Source organism: Hyaena hyaena, unplaced genomic scaffold (genome assembly GCF_003009895.1).
Source record: "Hyaena hyaena isolate Hyena2069 unplaced genomic scaffold, ASM300989v1 scaffold_30, whole genome shotgun sequence".
NCBI lineage: Eukaryota > Metazoa > Chordata > Mammalia > Carnivora > Hyaenidae > Hyaena > Hyaena hyaena.
The window spans coordinates 4,143,319-4,163,960 of NW_024080662.1; the positions used below are offsets into that span (position 1 = coordinate 4,143,319).

The following is a 20,642-nucleotide window of genomic DNA, read 5'->3' on the forward strand; positions in this document are numbered from 1 at the left end:
GAGTGCCAGGTTAATGGAGTAGTTAACAGAGTGAACTGTAGACGATACTGCTTTAAAAAGCAGGAAGGAGGAGGACAGCTTCAGCAACAGGGCAGATTAGGACCCGGGTGAGAAGGGTGCCAGGCTAGCCGCCTCACGCGCCCACTTGCCTGCACGAACGAGGCCCTGCTCCCGCTGTAGTGCACGATTTGCTCTGTTTCCACAAAGTTGGCTGCGTGGCCTTCAGAGTCAATTCCTGAATTGAAAACAAGGTAAAGTTAACTTTATTTATTATATAAGGAACACATCAGAAATTCACTAGTTCAGTTTCTCTTGGAAAGAATTAAGTCAGCTCACATTAGTGGAAGAGTACTTGTAAAAATAAATTTCAGACAAATGCACAGTCCACAATCAGAAAGCTAACAGCAGCTCACTCGTTTCAACAGGCTTAAGGGGGCGTATAAAGGACCTATTAATAAACACATGAAGTAGGTCACTATTTAAAGTGTCAATTTTTTATATATATACGATTTCTCTAAAACAGTGTCTTTCAAACTTGAGAAATATTTTCAAGAAAAATCAAATTCTGTGGGGCGCCTGGGTGGTTCAGATGGTTAAGCGCCCAACTTCAGCTCAGGTCATGATATAGTGGTTCATGGGTTCAAGCCCCGTGTCAGGCTCTGTGCTGACAGCTCAGAGCCTGAAGCCTGCTTCAGATTCTGTGTCTCCCTCTCTCTGCCCCTCCCCTGCTCACATGGTTTCTCTCTCTCAAAAATAACTTTAAAAAAATTAAAAAATAAAATTCCCAGGGACCCCTGAGAGTATGTCCTTAGATCCCAGTTTGAAGAATACTATCTTGAAAGTTAAAACCCTTAAACATGATAGCAAATGCAAATGTAGGTCATTAGGTTCACAATATTTCATTACGATAATGCAAATGGTCCAATAAACGTGTATTACAATGATTTTAACGATCAAAATGAAAACAAAAAAACTGTATGATCCTAGAACCCCTGTAACCTCATGAACACATCCACAAAGCCTAGTTTGAAAAGCACTGCTCCCAAGTGTTTAGTCTTAATATTGGTTAGCTCGTCCAATGATCTGAAACCTTCCCATACAGCCCTGTTTACATGCTCTGTGTTTACTACGAAAAGCTTGCATGGACAACTTTCAAGCTAGTCCCAGACTCAAGTTACCAAGTTGTCATTAAGAAATCAATAGATTTTCAACCACCTCAAATGTTTCTTAATATCTTTTCTATCTGATCTAATTTTAACCACCTCAAATGTTCCTTAATGTCCTTTCTATCTGATCGATTTCTCAAACAACATTTTGCGGTGAGGGAGGTGTTTCTGTTAATATTGATGAGGACAAAATTACTGTGTCAAATCAGCAATAAAATGCTTTCCGAATACCTTCTCTTTTCTTAAGATTTTATTTTTAAGTAATCTCTATATCCAATATGGGGCTCAAATTCATGACCCCAAGATCAAGAGTGGCGTGCTTCACCTACGAGCCAGCCAGGTGCGCCCGGCCCCCCCTTTTCAATTTTGAAAACGCAATACCTTCTAAAATCACTTGTCAGAAGCATCATATACTTGGTTCTTTCCATAATTCCCATTAAGGAATATGTGCAGAAATGAGAGTGAGAATGGTGTGCATGGACGGGGGAGGGTGCAGGGAGGGGGGGAGGGTGACAGGCAGGCAGACCTTTATGTAAAAGATTTCCAAGATACATGAAATTTAAAAAACAGAAAAAAACATGGTGCCAGAAAATGGGCAGAGCACACAACCACTGTCTACAGGGAAGGAGAACCCACAACTGTAACAGCGAAACACCGATCGGGAAGGATCAATAACTAACAACTCATCAGCAGGCGGGGGAGGAAGACACAGCAGATGGGCTCCAAAATGAGAAGTATTTTTCCTGCATAAATCCTTATACTTGTTGATACCTGAGGTGTGTGAATGCATTACTTATTAAAAATTTTTAATTAAAAACGTCTCCATTACGAAGGAGTCGCTAACTCCAATTCTGGTTCTGTAATCTTGGCCAGGTCACTTACTGAATGCCTTTCTTCTGCTATGTCAGCTGTAGTAAGGGAATAACCTTTACAACTTCCTGGCCCAAAACTTCTACGATTTATCTAATGGCCCACAGGATTTTATTCTGATATAGCCTAGCTTATTAAAAAAAAAAATAAATAAGGAGAAGAGTTAGAGAAACTCCTTTTCATAATGTCACTGATTTTCGATACAAATTTTAAAAGCTTGGTTTAAGCAAATTAGCATGTTGCTAGTACTAGTCCTAGGGACTAAATGCTCAAAACGTAAATCTTTAAAGTTGAAGGCATAAGGTGAGAGGTCTAGCTTTATGCATGCAAAGGAGCCAAAAGCAATAAAAGAAAATACTTTCTGACAAGAGTTTAGGTTGTTGGAAACTACAGAGTCCAGCTGGCTTTCAGACACCCAGCAAGTAACATGCACGATTCCTCTCGAAGCGGTCAGTGGCGGCCTGCAGGGTCTCATTAGCATCTGCAGTGGCTACAGAAGCTGGAGTACAGCACAGAAGACCTACCTAATTATTATAATGAAGCAGGAGATAAATACTTAATGAAGCTATCCGAATGACAATGAAAACAAAATACAAAAGGTTACATTTGTGTCACCATGTGACTAAACATTAATTATGGACAGATACAACCCACTGCCAAATCGCGCGGACAAAGTTAACCTCACCTCTCACATAATAGCGCACACCAGCTCTGAAACAACTCCTCCTCGAGATGAGAATCCAATCAAAGTATTTTCCGTTAATAGAACACGAGTGCATAGTAATAACTTGGCTCCATTAAGAAAAATGTAACATTTATAGAAATCATACGTATTATTTCCAGATTACATCTGAATCTCTTTACCCTAGCCAGAATGACTCCTTCTTTAAGAGAAAAAAGGACAAAAAATATGCATTCTTTTGGGGTTCTTTGTGAATATCCACAAACAGCCTTTAGTGCTATAATGTTCAATTGTGAAGTTTGGTCAAGTCAGTAAGCCTGTGATCACATACAGGTTATGTTTACATGGTTCATTACACTGTTAATATTTAAATAATATGATTTCCTTTCCCTGCTATCCTCAACCACTTTCTAAAGGTAAACTATTAACCACATCACCAAAAACCTACTCTGAATGAAAAACATAAATTTAAAATAGTTTTGCCTTGAAGTAAGAAATGGAAAAGGGGGGGAGGGGGACTGGCTACTGCAATCTGAAAGAAAAATAAAAATACATCATATGCATAATTACAAATATAAAACAGCCCGAAAGTTGGTAAACCTGTGAAGATTTACAGATCAAACTGTGACTTAAGGACTATCCAGAAACCAATGTTGACTCTACTTTTCCCTTGAAACAGGAAAAGTGAAACTGTATATATATATAAAAAAAAAAATCTCCCTCAAAAGCTTTTCCTGATATGAAAGCTGTGTCCCTAACGACCTGTAACAGTCCATGCCGTGGGCTCACTCTCGGCCGTGCGGAGGCCTCCACCCCTGCAAACTGTCAAGGTGCGGCCTCTCCACCTCCCGGCCAGAGTGAAGGGCTGCAGGCGGGACTCTTCCATTAACATGGTGTTACTAGGAAATATAATAAAGAAAAAATACAGCGCATCTAACTATTTACAGAAACAGCCACATCTGGGGAGCTGTTGCTTCGGGGACAGGGAACTTCCGGCTGGGGTGCGGGGGATGGTGGATGCTCTCGTACTGACTGAACTGTAACAGCAGCACTGGCTGCGATGGCAGCTTTCAGTGAAGTATGTCTGAGCACCACACAAATTAAACACACACACACGCCCACCCACGCATGTGCCCCCAGCACCTCCAAGCACAGGGAGCAGTGACCCCTGCATCTAGCTCCCCTGCGGCCCTCCAAGTGAGGGCGGCTACCCACTCGGCTCACCACTTCCTTACTGGTCTTTCCAGCTTTGCACCGAGCAACGTATGGCCGAGGCGGACCAGTTTTCCCCTTTCTCACACAGAAGGAAGGATAGTGCGTGTGCTCTTCAGGCTTGCTGTATCTGTCCCATCACACGTGTGGGCGGCTCGCTCATGGCAGCAGTCTAGTCCCCTGGGTGGCTCCTGGCTACCCTGGCTTGTCCATCCTACAGCCGGGTTCCTGCTGGCACTGGCGGAACATCGCTGCAAACACCTCTGCACATGGACGTGGGGGAGCGGCTCTGCTAGGCCGCGGACTGTACGCGTCATCTGACCGTATTAGGAAATGCCAAGTTCTCTAAAGGACTACTTTGACTTTTCATCTTTACCATGCTTGATGTCTGTAAGTTTAAGAGAAAGGCAAGTTTCTTTCATCGTCTCAACGGCCTTATCTTCCTTCCTTCCTGGTTTGTTTTGGTTTGCCCTATGCTGCTTTTTTATACCTAACGTTTTTTCTTAACACGTAACTTGATTCCTCCATTATATAGCATAATAGCACGATAAATTATCTATGAACTTACTAACTTCAGAACCCTGAATCTAATTATCTGTTCCTTCACCAACCCATCCAAGTGTCTTCTTGCCCCGAAGCAAGGAGGCTCCACGCTGTCAGCACAGACATAAGATGTGCCGAGCCTGACGTGGGGCTCAATCTCACAAACCATAAGTTCATGACTTGAGCCGAAATCAAGAGTTCGACGCTTAACCGAGCCATCCAGGCACCCCTTTCTCCTGCCTTTTTAATTTCACCATCTGTGACCATGACTTAAAAACACACGGCTCACTTATATTTGAGTTTTATAAAAATTGCACCACTTTCTTGATAGACTTCAGCCCTTGTTTACTTCCACCACTAAGTTCCCAAGACGCATGCTGGGACGGCATGAGCCTGTAGCCCCTCCTCCTCAGTGCCCTGTGCCAGCTGTAAGGACCGCCCTACGAGAGCCCTAACTCTTCTCTGACAGAACTCACGGTGTCAGTTAGTGGTGCTGTGAACACTTCTGTAAATACCTCCTGATATAAACCTCCCAGGTATGTATAGGGGAAGTTCTGGGAAGTTCAAAAGAGAATGCCGAGTCACTTTCAAAATGATGGCACCGAGGGACAATACCAATATGCATTTCTAACGATTCATCCCTCTCTCTGACCTGATTATCATCAAACTTAACAGTGACTCATCCCAATTCACCTTTCCTTAGAACCCACAGCGCCACAGAAGAATCTAGGCAGTATTTATTCTTTCCCTCATGCACCTGTTCCCTATTTTGGGCCAGGGCACAAAGATGAGTAAGACAGGAGCCTGCCCTTAGAGAACTAAGCGTAGCACAGAACATGACTGACTGCTTCATGAATCATTTCCTCTGATTACAAATCTACACACACTTTAGAAAATCCAGAAAGCACAGAAGAAATAACAGAGTAAAACTCATGCAGCAGCTCATCACCATGACATAACTTCTACCATGTAAATGTACTTACTTAATTCCAGTCTTTATCAGTGAGTTTCGCCTGGGGCCATCCACTCCCACTCAGGTGCCTGTGTCACACTTTCTCAGCCCACAAGGACCCTCTCATTCCACCCACACCACTGACCTGTTTCCTGTTCTTTTGTGGGAATAAAAGCCAAATGCTCCCCCCGCACCTGCCTACCAACCAGCATCCACATACACATGCCTGCTTCCCATCCACAACGGCAGAGGGCCGGGGCACCAGCCTCTCTCTGCCTGTCACACACTCACGTCACTGTAGCGTGCGCCTGCGCTCTCACCACCTCCCATTTCCCTTCTCCAAATCCTTCTCCCCAGCACCTGGCAGTATCGCCCATTTGGGGAGGAGAGCCAGGGAAGCAGATACATTAGGAGCCTTCTGAACGCTCGTATTTGACCAATGGGCAGCGTATCAGCCGATTACCCCCGTGCCTGCAGACTGCCTTCTCCCTTGCTCCTGGGACCCCGTGCCCCCTTGCATGGTCCCCTCTTCCTCACTGGTCTTGGCTGGTTCAATCTCATTTCTCCTGCCCTTCCAGCTCACTCACACTGATGCCCCCACTCCACAGGCCCTTTGTCCTCACTGAGGCCTACAGTCCACGGCTCTAGTGTTTCCTCACTATCTAGAACTCTCTACAAGCCACCTTCTCTCTTTCTCCAAGGCCTCTTCTCTTCTCTACATGTATTCCTTCCTTTGATGAGCTCATCAGCTTTGTGGCTTTTGAAATGATGTCTATGCCCAGAGGACTATCAAATTTACATCTCCAACGTGAACTTCCCTCAGAGTCCAGCCCCGAATCCATCTGCTTCCATGACATCTCTACTTGCAAGCTACGGAAACCTCAAGCTCAGGGTGTCCCAATGGGGCTCCGGACACTCTGGCCTCCCTCCCCGCTTCAGGCCCCCAAACACATCAGAGAAGGTCTTCCTTCCACCTACTCTGGCCATGAACCTCGGATTCATGCTAAATACCCTTCTTGCATATCCCACGTACAATTTGTCAGAAAGTTCTAGAACCTGGCCACTTGCACCAGCATCACTGCTACCGTCCTGGTCCCGGGTACCACCACCTCTCACACCTAGGTTACCGCAACTGCCTCCCAGCTGTCACCTGTCCCCTCCCACGGCCGCCTCAGGCCAGTTCTCCATCTCGATCAGAGTGACCATCTCACCACTCCAGGCCTCTAAGCGAGCCCCAAGTTTCTCATCACAGTTACAGTGCGGACAAAGCCCACAAGGCCCTGCGTAACCCGGACCTGGCTCCTCCCCCAAGAGGCTCCCACCTCCCAGTCCCCTCTCCCAGCAGGCTCCTGCCTCCAGGCCTCTGTTCCCTCCCATCTCTCTCTCCGTGCATGTCAAACACTGAAACCACATTAAACAAAAGTGAATTTAAAGCTTTAGATTTAAAGCTAAACAAATGGATAGACTGTTTCTAAAATCACTCTGAAAAACACAACTGGCCCAAACCCCTTAAAGCACTATCTAAGTACACTGCTTATTTTAGTTTTAGAACTTGGAAGTATTCCGGGGAAGGAGAGAGGGCATAGTTACTGAATAAATAAGAGCTTTTATCCCTGGAGCTTCTGATTTTTATTCTCCCACAACTATGAAAAAGGTTTCCTCTACACTTTTTTTTTTTGCTTTTCTTTAAGTATAACAAGAATAATCTACATATTAACGTAATAAGCATCAAAATCAGACTGTGTCCTTAGGAAACTTCCTAGGGGTGCCTGATAAAAAGATCACCTCCATTTCTGCAGGGAAATCACAGTGCTGACTGTGGGCACTCAGCGGTGGGCCTCTCCTTTAAAAACGGGAGCTCACTCTGCTTCCCAATCTTTATCATGATATCTATGGTAAGTTTTTAAAATGAACTCACAGGGCGCCTGGGTGGCATAGTCGGTTAAGTGTCTGACTCCTGATCTTGGCTCAGGGCACGATCTTGCAGTTCATGGGACCGAGCCCCGCACCGGGCTCTGGGCTGACAGCGTGGGGCCTGCTTGGGATTCTCTCTCTCCCCCTCTCTCTCTCTCTCTGCCCTTGCCCCATGAGCGCATGCTCTCTCTCTCAAAATAAATATTAGAAAATATAAAATGAACTTACAATTAGATACTCATTAATTCTGCATGTGCGCTGGCCTTCCCTGGTGAGCATTATTCTTTGTGTAGCATCTATTCTCATTTTCTGTGGTTATTTCGAATGACAAATACAATTTGTGATCATAATTCTCCTCTCCACATCGCTGGGCACCGTAGTTCCTCAATATAACTTTTTTAGGGGAAAGGGGAACTTTTCCTTTTAATAGCCAGGTTCAAACTAGTCTTGTTTATTGGTACCAAACCGAATAAAGACAAAATACGGGGTGCGTACTTCATCGTTAAACCACCCGCCCCAGAACTCTTGAACAGAGAGAATAATTCAGTCTAAAAAGTTCACTTAAAAAAAAAGGGGGGGGAGGGGGGCCTTTTGTAACCACTACTCTAAGATTTTTATGTTAACGGGGGTTTGATTTTGTTGTCAAAAGCAATTTCTATTAATCCTAAAACAGCCTCCTTATTCCTACAGCTGCCTCATTAAGCACGCGGAGCCGGAGCCCGGTGGACGGCGGATGACGATGCTACTAAGGATACAGCCATGTAACACAGGCAGGGCAAACCGGTGGACCTGAAATGAAGAGAAACATCATATTTAGGAAGAAATATGCTTTGAAAATAAACAAGAAGAAGGCGCTACATGAAACATTCCTGCACTATACAAAAATATCTGCACACCTACAAATACAAGGAGGTATCAAGCTTATGGGTAACTTTCTATTTAAAAAAAAAAAAAACCAAAAGTCTCTAATGAAGCCCAGTCTTTCCAATAAAAAAAAAAAATCTAAGCACGTGATGCAATCACTTGGGCCCGAGTGCTCGGGTTCGGGGACACTAAGAACCACATGACACTGCCAAGCACTCACCTCCCTCCCGTCCGCCTTGGCCAACAACAGCCTCACAGCTCCGGGAGAGGTGCCGGCAGCTCACTCTCATCCGCAGAGCAGAGCAAATGCCAGGGAGCACACTAGGCGATTCTATGTGCCGAGATTCAGCCCACTACGCTTCCCGGCTGGGCTTTCCTGTTCACCCCGCATCCGTACCCGCAAAGGACACAAGAAGGTGACACCCACACACGTCTCTCCTGGGTGACAAGACCAACGCAGAACTCTCACCTTCCCAGGGGCCTCCCAGCACTCACCCACCAGGACCCGTGCACTCTCTCTTACTCGCAGAAAGCAGTGCATTTTTATTCAGTATGTTTTCTTTTTCAAAGCTTCTATAGCAATCAGAGTAAATTAAGTAGGCTTCTTCAAACCAGAAAATGTGAGGGGGCAGACCTGTCAAAGGTTGTAGCTTATAAAGTGAGATGAACGAGAGCTGTTTACTAAAACCCTGGTGATTGGGCAGCCATTATGTAGAACACATACTCAACCAGAACTTGGACAGTGACAAGCAGGTTTTATCTGGAGGACCTTACCTCTGGCTGCGCAGAAAGCTCTCTTAGAAGATGACCATTCCACACAAACCGCTGATCTGCCTGAGAGAGAAGATTTAAAAGTAGTAAAATTTCTCCTGCCAACCTGACTTCCCACTGGAAGAACAATTAACGATCAGTGTCTCCACCTGCTGGCTACACGCTGGGCTCACTGACAGGCCAGACAGACCTCCCCTCACACCTGCCCCTCGGGGGATACCGGGTCTCCCTGGCACAGGCCAGTGCTGCGGGCCCAGGCAGAAACCTGCGAGTCCTCTGGAATCTGTCTTTCTCTTATCTGTAGTCGACTGCCAAGTCCTACTAAATCTCCTTCCAAATCCATCCTACCTCCTGCATCTCTGCTCCCACCGCGCTGGCCAGCACTTGACTCCAGTCTAACTACTACAATGGCCTCTCCAACCCCACCTCCAGTCTCGGCCCTGCCCTTCCCAGCCTTCCCTCAAATGTGACCCGTCTCCCGGCTGCTGGGAATTCTTCAGTGGCTCGCTATCACCTGAAGAACAAGCCCCTGGCGGCCTAGCCAGTGCTGGGGTCTGGCTGCCCCTCCATGAACTCCCTGGGGGCACCTCTGGCCTTTCAAACTCTAAAGACAGAGGAAGTCCCCTCAGCAACACAGTGGCTTAACTCTCCATTCTCTTTATAAAACACGGAGGCTGGCACCCTTCCTGTCCCACTCCCTGCCCCTCCACAGCTGAGTCCTGGGGGGCAGGGGGCGGGGGGCCCTGGCAGTCAGCAGCAGCCAGCCTCAGGTGTGTACCTCAATCACTGTGTGCCCACCACACCTGTTATTCATCGTTACATAATTAACTAAATGTCTTAGACATCAAGGAAATCGGGCTTAAAAGCAAACTACTTTATACATATATGCAGCTGAACGATGCAAAACTTAAAATGTTAAAAGGCAAGCTAACACAATACTGCTGTTGGATCCAGAGGAGCGGCAGGTAGAGAAACTGAATCTACAGGATTCTGCAAACAGATCGCTCGGCGCAGTCAAACTCTTCACAGACTCAAACCGGAAAGTGCTATGGGTGTACTTTATACAGGAATCAAGGAAACCAAAATGAAGAAAAGCTAATAGTCCTATATCAAAAAATTAACCAGTGTCAAACTTTATAAATTAGATAAAACGCTTAAGGTATATGTGGTTCATTTGTCACTTTCACGATTTCCCACATTAACTTTAACTGGCTCTTGATGGCAGACAGATTCCCTTCCCAACACGTGAGGTGGCTCTGTCTCCATGTCACAGAACACTGCCCCCATCTCCACCTGGAAGCCTCCCTCTCCCACTGTTCCCTGACCAACAAGGCCTATTCAGCATCCAGTGTCTGCTCAAGAGTACCTTCCTTGGTAGTCACCCCCAGGGCCTCCCGACCCAGGAGAACCCGGGTTTCCCTTGGACCCCACCCCACTTTGGTACATAGCTCCATGACAGCAACTGTCCCTTGTTCTGTGACTTCCTGGACTTGTGCTTCCCCAGGGAATTCTGGGCTCCCCCCCAGGGGACACCCTTTTTGCTCTGTGTCCCCACTGGCTGGTACAGTGCCTGGTTCACAGCAGGCATCCCGGAGACATCTGATAAACAAATGGAGAATGTAACATAGCAACTGCATCTAAAAGCATCGGTCTCTGTGGTTAAAAGCCAAATTTCCTGATTGCAGCTTACATCCAAATTTGCACCCAAGCCTACATACAATTTTACTAGATTAGAATATAAAGTCTTAAAAGAGCCAACTAAAATACTGATTTAGGGTAAACTATAGGAAATTATCATTTTTATTGCTCAAAAATGATCAATTACTGGCAATCTCATATGGTCTAACCTAAAAGCGAAGATAGCAACTTTTTATATGTCTGATCACCAAACACATCTAAGGTTTATTAATAAAAAATCAAGGCAGCAATTATCCAGATTCCTAAACAACAGGAATTTTAGGCTGATAGCATTTGAGACCTACTTTTGAAGATACACTCATATTAAAAAAGAAAGGCAGGGCACCTGGGGGGCTCAGTTGGTTAAGTGTCTGACTCTTGATTCTGGTTCAGATCATCATCTCATGGTTTGTGGGATCGAGCCCCACATCAGACTCTGTGACAGCCTGGGATTTTCTCTCTCTCTCTCCCCCTCCCTCTCTTCCCCTCCCCCCAACTTGTGCTCACTTTCTCTCCCTCAAAATAAATAAAACTTTTTTTTTAAAGGTTTATTTATTTATTTTTAAGACAGAGAGAATGTAGGAGGGGCAGAGAGAGAGAGGGAGACACAGAATCTGAAGACAGGCTCCAAGTTGTCAGCACAGGGCCCGGAGCCTGTCTTTGGATTCGGTGTCCCCCTCTCTCTCTGACCCTCCCCTGCTCACGCGGTCTCTCTCTCTCTCAAAAATAATAAAACATTAAAAAAAATTTTTTAAAGAACTCAAAAAATAAAAACATTTCTTTTTTTAAAAGGAGATGTGGTGATACTTTTTTTAATATTTTTATTTATTTCTAAGAGAGAGAGAGAAACAGCGTGAGCAGGGGAGGGTCAGAGAGAGAGGGAGATACAGACTCTGAAATAGGCTCCAAGCTCTGAGCTGGCAGTCAGCACAGAGCCCGACGCGGGGCTCGGACCCACGAACTGCGAGATAATGACCTAAGCGAAAGTCGGACGCTTAACCGACTAAGCCACCCAGGCGCCTCAAAATAAAAACATTTTTAAAAACCCTAAAATAAGTAAAAATAACTGAAAACGAAGCTTACCCTTTCCAAGAGGCTCATTTCTTGGAATTCTGGGCTCGTGTTGGACAGCCGCTGCAGGGTGTGGGTCAAATCATACGTCGTTGAGAAGTAAAACCCATCCACGTTCAGGACATGGTTGATCATCGCTAAGAAAGTTTTATTATCCTGTAACTGTAAACAAAGGGGAGAAAAACATCAGTCTGCCTCATACTTGAGAAGGATCTGTCCAGATCTGTAAGTCCGGCCCCGTTCATTGTCACCGGCATGCGGACTGATAGGCAGGATGATGCCTGCCATCCCCCAGGACGCAGGCCAGGTCCTGACATGGAGGAAGTTCGATAGCAGCGGAGGGTGTTGTTGCCTTAGCTGACAGGCTTGAACTCCTGCCCTGGGGGTCCTTCAGTCTCTGCTCGAAGGGGCACAAGTTACTTGAACACAACACCAGCGCCTCTGGTTATGACCTCCTGCCAGACCCTTTGGAAATAGATTCTTTCCTCTTCATAACACCCTTCCTGGGTTAGTGTTATTACCCTCATGTGACAAATGAAAAGCACAAACTCATGAGAGGCCCAATGACACAGTGAGTAAAGAACAAAGGAATAGGGGCGCCTGGGTGGCTCAGCCGGTTGAGCACCTGGCTTCGGCTCAGGTCATGATCTCACAGTTCGTAGGTTCGGGCCCCATGTCAGGCTCTGTGCTGACAGCTAGCTCAGAGCCTGTCGCCTGTCCTCAGATTCTGTGTCTCCCTCTCTCTGGGCCTCCCCTGCTCTGTCTCTCTCTCAAAAATAAATGAAACATTAAAAAAAAATAACAAAGAAATAATACCGTCCTCATTCCTAAGAAATTTCACTGGGCTGGAAGGGGATTAAATTCTTTTTATTAATGCAAAGATCTGAAAAAGAAATATCCGGTATAAATAATACTGATCTTTACTTTCTGGTCATCATTTCAGCTGCCTTTCCCAACGAGTATCGAGACTGACATTTACTTTTATCCTTGTTTTAAAAAACAACTGATGTTTGGTAACGTTTAAGGACTATCCAACAAATAGCATGTTAAAAACCTACATACTACGAAATTTTTAATTTGGTCTCATACTTTTTTTTTTTTTTTTTTTTAAGAACAAAAAGTATAAGCCAATTATAGGCAGTGGACAATGTTAAAATTAGTTGGACAGCCGGACAATCAAGTATAGCAACAAGAAGAAATTGTTCAAGTAAAGATTATCGGTCTATTAAATACAACCATTTTTACTGCCTTAAATACCATGACTTATAGAGAATGAACATATTGACATATATTAATATATTTAGTAAAAATGAAATTTCAACTTTAAAGTATGGAAGCATATCCTACAGTCTGACTTAGTCAATAAGGTAGTAAGGACTGGGGCTCATTTTTAGAAATGTTTACCATGGGAGAGTTACGTGTTACATGTTTTAGGATCCTAAATTTTCTTTTAGAAGCCAACATTTTGTAATCTTGGGAGTAAAAATGAAAGTCAAAATTTTGAAACAGCAAATACTGTAAATAAAATCAGTCAGAAGACAAACACTAAGCGTCAATCTCTAAACACAGTGCTGGCTTAAAAAAGTTAATTTTCAAAAACTAGGACAGGGTGACACCACTCATGTAATTTTCAAAAAAAGACTTCATGCAAAAATACTGTTTGAATATGAACACAGGCGATCTTGATTTTGCATGAGAGGGTGGGACTGTGAAATGACCATGCGATCTTAAAGCGGATCATCTTAACCATTTTGATCACCAATGGGAAAAACCATAGATGTGATAGGAGCTTTAAAAACTTTTTACCAAAACATTAAAAACGCTCTTTCTCTAAGCTGTAAATGTACAGGGAAACGGAAAGGTATTGAAGCTAGTATTTATTTAGCACACTGTAACTTATTTCTTTTTAATGGTTTAAGTTTTCATTTCAGCACTGGGCACACAGGGTTGTAGTATTCAGGCACACAACACAGCGACTTAGTTACGCTGGAATTTAAAACATCAGAAACACTGAGAATCAAAAACATTTTCCTTCTTGTCAAACAGTTTATCAAGAGTAGCTTCGTTAAAAAAATTTAAAAAAAAGTATAAGGGGGTGCCTGGGGGGCTCAGTCGGCTAAGCGACCGACTTCGGCTCAGATCATGATCTCACAGTCTGTGGGTTCGAGCCCCGCGTCGGGCTCTGTGCTGACGGCTCGCTCAGAACCCAGAGCCTGCTTCAGATCCTGTGTCTCTCTCTTCCCCTTCCCTGCTTGTGCTCTGTCTCTCTCTCAAAAATAAATAAACGTTAAAAAAAAATTAAAAAGAGTAGCTTGCAGGGTGCTTGCCTTCTTTTCAGATAACCCGTAATACAGTCTCTATCCCCAGCCAACTGTCCGCCTTTCCAAGTCTAAGTCCGCTTCCAATGCCTCAGCCCTGGCACTCCCCAAGTCACGGGACACCCGAAGAGTTCCTCCCGTGTGAAGTCTGTCGCCAGCGTCACTTTCTCTGGGTCATCCTCAACCTTCTCTTCACAACTGCTTTACCGTGAACATCAAGAAAGAAGACCACGTTCACTAAGACCTCTGGCTGCACACCGAGAGCCTCCGGAAGGGCAAGCGCCACCGCTCTTGCGTTCAATCCAAAATTTGCGTCTACAGTTGTCGCTTTTTGCTTCTTTGCATGTCCACATTTGCCGGGTGGATAGCTCATATACCAGGGCAATGCAATGTAAGCTGTGCTGTTGGGGGGCCCTGTTCCTACACTACAGTAACGGAAATCCGGTCACACGCGCATCGTGCAAAAGGGGGGCTGTTTGGGCACACGCACGCACACGCACTTCTATTCGCATGCAGTAAAAGAAAGCTTTCTCTGGACAAAGAGGGAATGAATGAGATGGGATGAGCAGAACTGCAAAGGTATTTCATGTTTTATTTCTTTACAGAAAAGATATGAAGTTAAATCTGGTTGTTGGAAGAGATTTGTTTTCTGTCTGTCCTTTCCTCTACATGTGAAAAGCTCATAATTTAAGACTTTGAGTCTGTTTAAAAGAAAAACCAAGAACAATAAAACATACAGAGGACTTTTAAATAGTACGTTTTATGGCTACGTATAAAGGTGTGTAGGGGAACCTCGCTCTCTGCACTGCTTAAATAACTAGGCTTAACAGAAATCCACCAAAATCCCTTGTTCCACCTCCCCCCGCCCCCCCCAAGGTACTGCCTCAGGTTCCACAATCAGGAAGTGACCCCACTTCTTACCTGAATATCAGTTAAGTGCAACATTGTCTTCTTATAAGAAAGGACATCAAAATCTGTTGCTTTCCAGATTACATGATTGAAAAATTCACCTATTTTTGTCTTTTTGGTAATGACAATTAGATAATTACCTGCAAAAAGCAAAGCCAAACACACATAAATATAAAAAAGGCAACTCTAAAGCCAAAAGTAGCCGAAGTCCTTACTGTTTAAAGGCCAGCGGGCCAGGACTTCACACTGCTGTATGGGTAACAGGCCGCATTTGCTTTAAAAGGGATCTTAGAGGGCGCCTGGGTGGCTCAGTCGGTTAAGCGTCCGACTTCAGCTCAGGTCATGATCTCACAGTTCGTGGGTTCGAGCCCCGCATCAGGATCTGTGCTGACAGCTAGCTCAGAGCCTGGAGGCTGTTTCAGATTCTGTGTCTCCCTCTCTCTCTGACCCTCCTCTGTGCTCTATCAGAAATAAATAAAACATTAAAAATAAATTAAATAAATAAATAAGAGGGATCTTAGGATTTATGACTAGAAGGAACAGCACACTATTTAGAAAAGTTCCTACTGAAAGGTCAAAGCATTTCTCAAATAAATAAATAAATAAATAAATAAATAAAAATAAAAGCAAAGGCAGTGATCTTAGCAGATGAAGTGTAAAAGACAGAAAACCTTCCTCTCTCCCGCCATCCCCAATGCATATAGGCCTCTGCTAATGCCCTTCCCAGTCCGTAGCTAAAACATCATGGGTCACGAGACCTGGCCACTGCAGGATAGATAACGTCCCGCCTACTCCACCCCTATATCCTTCAAGTCATCATAAATGGCCAAGAAACGTACCGGGGCAATACAACTGGTCACTGCAACATCACAAAGAGGAAGCATCCAGAATTAAGAAGCCATCACAGCACCAGGAACAGTACCCCAGCCCTAACCCTGGCCACCTCCTCCTCCCACAAGTAAAACAGGCTAAGCCTTTACCATGACATTAACTCTGAAGCTCTGTGCAAGGTTCTACCCTTCCTGGAAGTCTTCCTTGTACATCTGTCTCCCAGACCGTGTCCCAAGGTACTGCGGGAATTTCCTACCTACATGCACCTCTCACTAGACTGTGAACTGCAAGACCAAAGGGCCTAGCATCTTCTCTAACTCAACCTCTAGCACGGTGCCTGTCAGTACAGGAATTTTTTTAAGTTCCATGAAACAACATTTAGGTAAACAAAATCACTTTCCTTAACAACTCAGAACCATGTAATAGTCTCCAACATGTACTATGTCATACTCATCCTTGAAACGGGACCGATGATATAGAATCCTCTGGTCCATCAGTACATGAAGATGTTTATTTAAGTACTCTTAGGATATATGAGGAAATGTCTAGTTGGCTAAGGATTTCAACTCTAGTTGAAATAAAACCAAACACAAAAAAATTTTATTATTTTTTTTTTAGCAGAACCTCAGGCTGATAAATGTAACCACCTGTCATTTCGAATATGTCACTTTTCGAACCTAATGACAAATACCTGACCTATATTATTGCCTAGAGCATGACAGGAAGTGTGCCTTCATCTTCTGCCGTGTCAGTTTAATTACCTTCTTTGCCCATCTTAGCTTATTTTCTTACCTGCCACCAGATGGATTGTGCCCAGGATACCAAATATTGGTCTTGTGACAGCTGAAGGAGGAATATCTTTCTTGACTTTAAAAGAAAAAGAAAAAAAAAAGAAAAATCACACAGAAAAAGCTCTCCAACAGAAAAGGAAATTTAGTTTATTTCAGGAGCCACTTCACAGTCAACATGCATGATTTGTTCTGAGGGAGGAGGAGTTCTTCACAGGAGCTCGATGTCCATTTTGGCAAAATATGAAATCATACGTGCGTGTGACATACAAAGGTCTCTGCCGTCTAGAGTCAGGTGCCCGGCGTAACAAGCACCAGCATCCCCAGCATGTAAACCGTGGGATACTTCTACAGTCATTTCTCAACCAACTGTATTCAACCTCTTGTCAGAAACCTAAGTCCCTGTCCATTTAAAAGAATCAGAAAGTTAACGGGCGTGGGAGGGGATGAATTTAATCTCAACATGCAACTAACGGAAGGCACAGACCTGCCCGTCCACCTCTACAAATGTGGAAAATGGGAGGTGAGACCCAAGGGACGAGGGGACGAGGGAGGAAGGAAACACGGGTGTGCAGGGAGGAACCACCATTAACATGACTTTACCAATAGTGCCCTGATTAGTAACAGAGTATCTTCGATGATGGGATTCATTTCATGATTATTCAGCTTTCAGCCTAGGGGTTTCACAAAGCACCCCTGCACATGCTAGGGAATAATGCCCCCGAGGCAGGGAAGGTAGGGCCTCCTCATCCAAAGACTGACTTTGCCACATCCACCCCTCTTCCGTCTCCCAGACTCGCACCGCAAGGGTGCACTGCCAGAGGCTCTAAGGAGGCGCGGCCCACAGGGAAACAAAGCTGTTCCCAGCTTCGTTCACGGCCCCGAACACAGGGGGCCATACAATTTCTCTTCTGGTCCTGGCTTAATTACCATCCTAGAGCTTATTCTGGAAAATGGCTGCCAATCCAAGTCCTGTTATTCCGAACAAAGTAATTCTGAGTAAGGCCTAAGATTCACTTCTGTTTCCCTCAGTGATTCAATTTACCTAGCGTGGCTTTGCCGCAGTCACCGCACGTGACAGACGGGGACACCAGCGTAGTAAAGCTTAGAGGAAATCCTGAATATACAGAGATCATCTGATAAACTTAATGTACTATTTGTTGATGGAGCCCTATGTTATAGTAACGGGAGTATAAAAGCAATAAAACAGCTAATTCCCCAGGATACATGTTAGTTTTTCATGGAGGGGAAAAAATCCCCCTTTCCATGGCAATTGTCTGCATTCCCAAACAGAAAAGAAAAGAAAAGAAAAGAAAAGAAAAGAAAAGAAAAGAAAAGAAAAGAAAAGAAAAGAAAAAGGAACAACTAGCAGAGCAAAGGTGAGTGAGTCATCCCCTCATCACCACAGGCTTCAGGTCAAAGTTCCTCCTCACGTGTCTACAGAGGCCTGCGTGGTGTCCTTTCTACATCCAAGCTATTCATGACCTTCAGCTTTGACCCCTCAAACGGGTCTGTGGTCTCTACCTACACATAAATGTCACCGAAAGGTCAAAAATAATTGAAGGGAGCCTGAGTGGTTCAGTCAGTTGTGCTTCTGACTCTTGGTTTTAGCTCAGGTCATGATGCCAGGGTCGTAGGATCGGACCCCACCTCGGGCTCCATGCTATGTGTGGAGCCTGCTTAAGATCCTTCCTCTCTCCCCCTCTCTCCCCTGCTCACACTCTCTCAAGAAAGCAGCCATCACCTAACAGACACAGGTAATGCCAAATTATCAAACAAAAACAGACCTCTAATTCCATCTGGTCAAAGAAAAACTATGTATGGTACTTACCAAAACCACCAGATAACCACAGAAATAGAAGTTTTTGGCCATCTCTTTCTCACACTTTACTATCCTATGTATATTCATATTTCACTTTGCCCACTCAAAGGATATTTACTGCTTACTGACCGTTTACTGTTTGGTTACTCAAATTTCGTACTTAAAAAGCCTACAGAAGACTCGGTCTAGAGGTGAATCTTTAAACAAGGAAAATATGAAATTCTAAATGTGATGTCACATGGTACACTAGTCACCAAAATTATTGCACACTTAACCAGAAATCAGTGTTCCATACAACTGGGAAAAAAAAAGTTGTTTTTCACACCCGAGAGAACCAAAACCAAAATACAACTGGAGAGACAGACAAGATATAGATAGATAAAGCTTAGGAACATTATTTGCCCAAAACGTAAGTTTTAGTCATATATATGCATATATACATATAATTTTTCTTTTATTAAATTATCCTCATAGTCATGAGTATTTTCAAAATCAAAAGCGGCTGTTAAAATTCCACACACTTAATGTTCAAACCACTTTCACACTCAAATACCCTGAATCTTACAGCTAGAGGGGGACTCAGACATCGACAAGACCAATCCCGTTAGAGCACAGAAGAGGGAATGGATCAAGAGATAATTATGTTTTTAAATCCTCACAGATGGTAAAGTTTTCAAGCCCATTCTTCCTTTTTCACAAACCGGAGGAAGCAGGAGATGAATGCATAGAAACCAAACGAGGTGGCAGTAGTTAGCATTTTAGACGACGAAGCTCGGGGAGCCGCACGCAGAAACACCCAATGCGTTTACTTTAATAAGCACAACTGCAGCACTAAGTCCTTCCTGCTGCCTCTGACCCTGGCTGCCAAATACCTGACAGGGTGACTTCTGTGGACACGCGATCGATGATAAGTACGTCATCCGCTCCATCATCACAAGCTTCCACGTAGAATTTTTCAGGTGTGATGTGCCTAAGAAGAAATGGAAAACCATAAATACCTAAATCAGACAAAATGAAGCCTTGAAAAAAAAGAAGCTATTTAGTGGAAGAATTTCAGTGGTGCTTAAATTTGACATCGAAAGGATTCCCAGCTACGGGATGGCAGTTCTGCTGTTCTTGCGCATCCACTGTAACTCTTTTTGCTTATGTATGATGCTCAGGAAGAAAATCATAATAAATCCTGATTTATTACATCCCCCAACGGCGCAGAATGTAGCCCAGTCGGGAACAGTCAGCTTCCGCAGACTGCGTGCTGTGTGCCCTAAGGCCAGTTACTTGTCCTCTGTTCTTCAGTCCCCTATTCGTAAAATAGGGATACTCTCACACATCAAGCAGCACTGTGGGAAGATAAACTGAGCTTCTCTGCGAAGCACTCAGAATAACATCTGACTCCTAGTAAGCAAGATGTATTGCTAAAAATATTAAGAAACACATTTTAAATAAAACAACTCCAATAAGGTAGGTTAAAATAAATTAACATTTAGGTGGTTTTGTTTTTGTTATAATGCCATGTTTAAAAAAAAAAATAATAATGAGTGGGGCGCCTGGGTGGTTCAGTCAGTCAAGCATCTGACTTTGGCTCACGTCATGACATCATGGCCTGTGAGTTTGAGCCCCATGTCAGGCTCTGTGCTGACAGCTCAGAGCCTGGAGCCTGCTTCAGATTCTGTGTCTCCCTCTCTCTCGGCCCCTCCCCTGCTCAAGCTCTGTCTCTATCTCAGAAATAAACATCAGGGGAATCAGGCCTGGGACAAACTACTCAGAATGGATGCGACTTTGTAACCAGAGTCCAACAGAAAGAACCCTCTGGTTCCTGGGGAGAGCACCTGGGTAACTCAGGCCAGCGGGGTGAGGGAGGTTAGGGTTGCCTCAGGAAACAGTAACCTAAGACGGTGAGAACCACCCAGCCCAGGGCCCTGGTGGCCATGCCGAAGGATAGCCTCCCGGAGCTGGTCTAGCCCAGGGAATGGGCCAGTTTTATTTTTGTGGGGTGGTTTCATTTTGTTTGTATTTTCCAGGAACTAATCTTCATTGTCTTAAACCTCATTTGAAAGAATTTGTCTGTGCAGCAGACAACCTTTATTTTTTTTTTAATGTTTATTATTTTTGAGAGAGAGAGAGAGAGAGAGAGAGAGAGAGAGAGAGAAAGAGAGCACATGAGCAGGCTCCGGACTCTGAGCCATCAGCAGAAAGCCCAACACAGGGCTTGAACCCACAAACTGTGAGATCATGACCTGAGCCAAAGCCAGATG

General features: G+C 44.4%; 1 protein-coding gene across 1 annotated transcript in view; it reads right to left on the minus strand.

Annotated features, from left to right (window-relative positions):
* The window catches only part of SACM1L (SAC1 like phosphatidylinositide phosphatase), a 57,469-nt gene that overhangs the window by 22,107 nt on the left and 14,720 nt on the right, over positions 1–20,642 (minus strand). The window contains exons 2-9 of the mRNA XM_039228202.1: positions 19,263–19,360; positions 16,573–16,647; positions 14,962–15,089; positions 11,735–11,884; positions 8,978–9,037; positions 8,095–8,128; positions 2,722–2,823; positions 150–235 (exon numbers count right to left, since the gene is read on the minus strand). Coding sequence (XP_039084133.1) covers positions 150–235; positions 2,722–2,823; positions 8,095–8,128; positions 8,978–9,037; positions 11,735–11,884; positions 14,962–15,089; positions 16,573–16,647; positions 19,263–19,360 — 733 coding nt within the window. The remainder of the gene's footprint in view (positions 1–149; positions 236–2,721; positions 2,824–8,094; positions 8,129–8,977; positions 9,038–11,734; positions 11,885–14,961; positions 15,090–16,572; positions 16,648–19,262; positions 19,361–20,642) is intronic.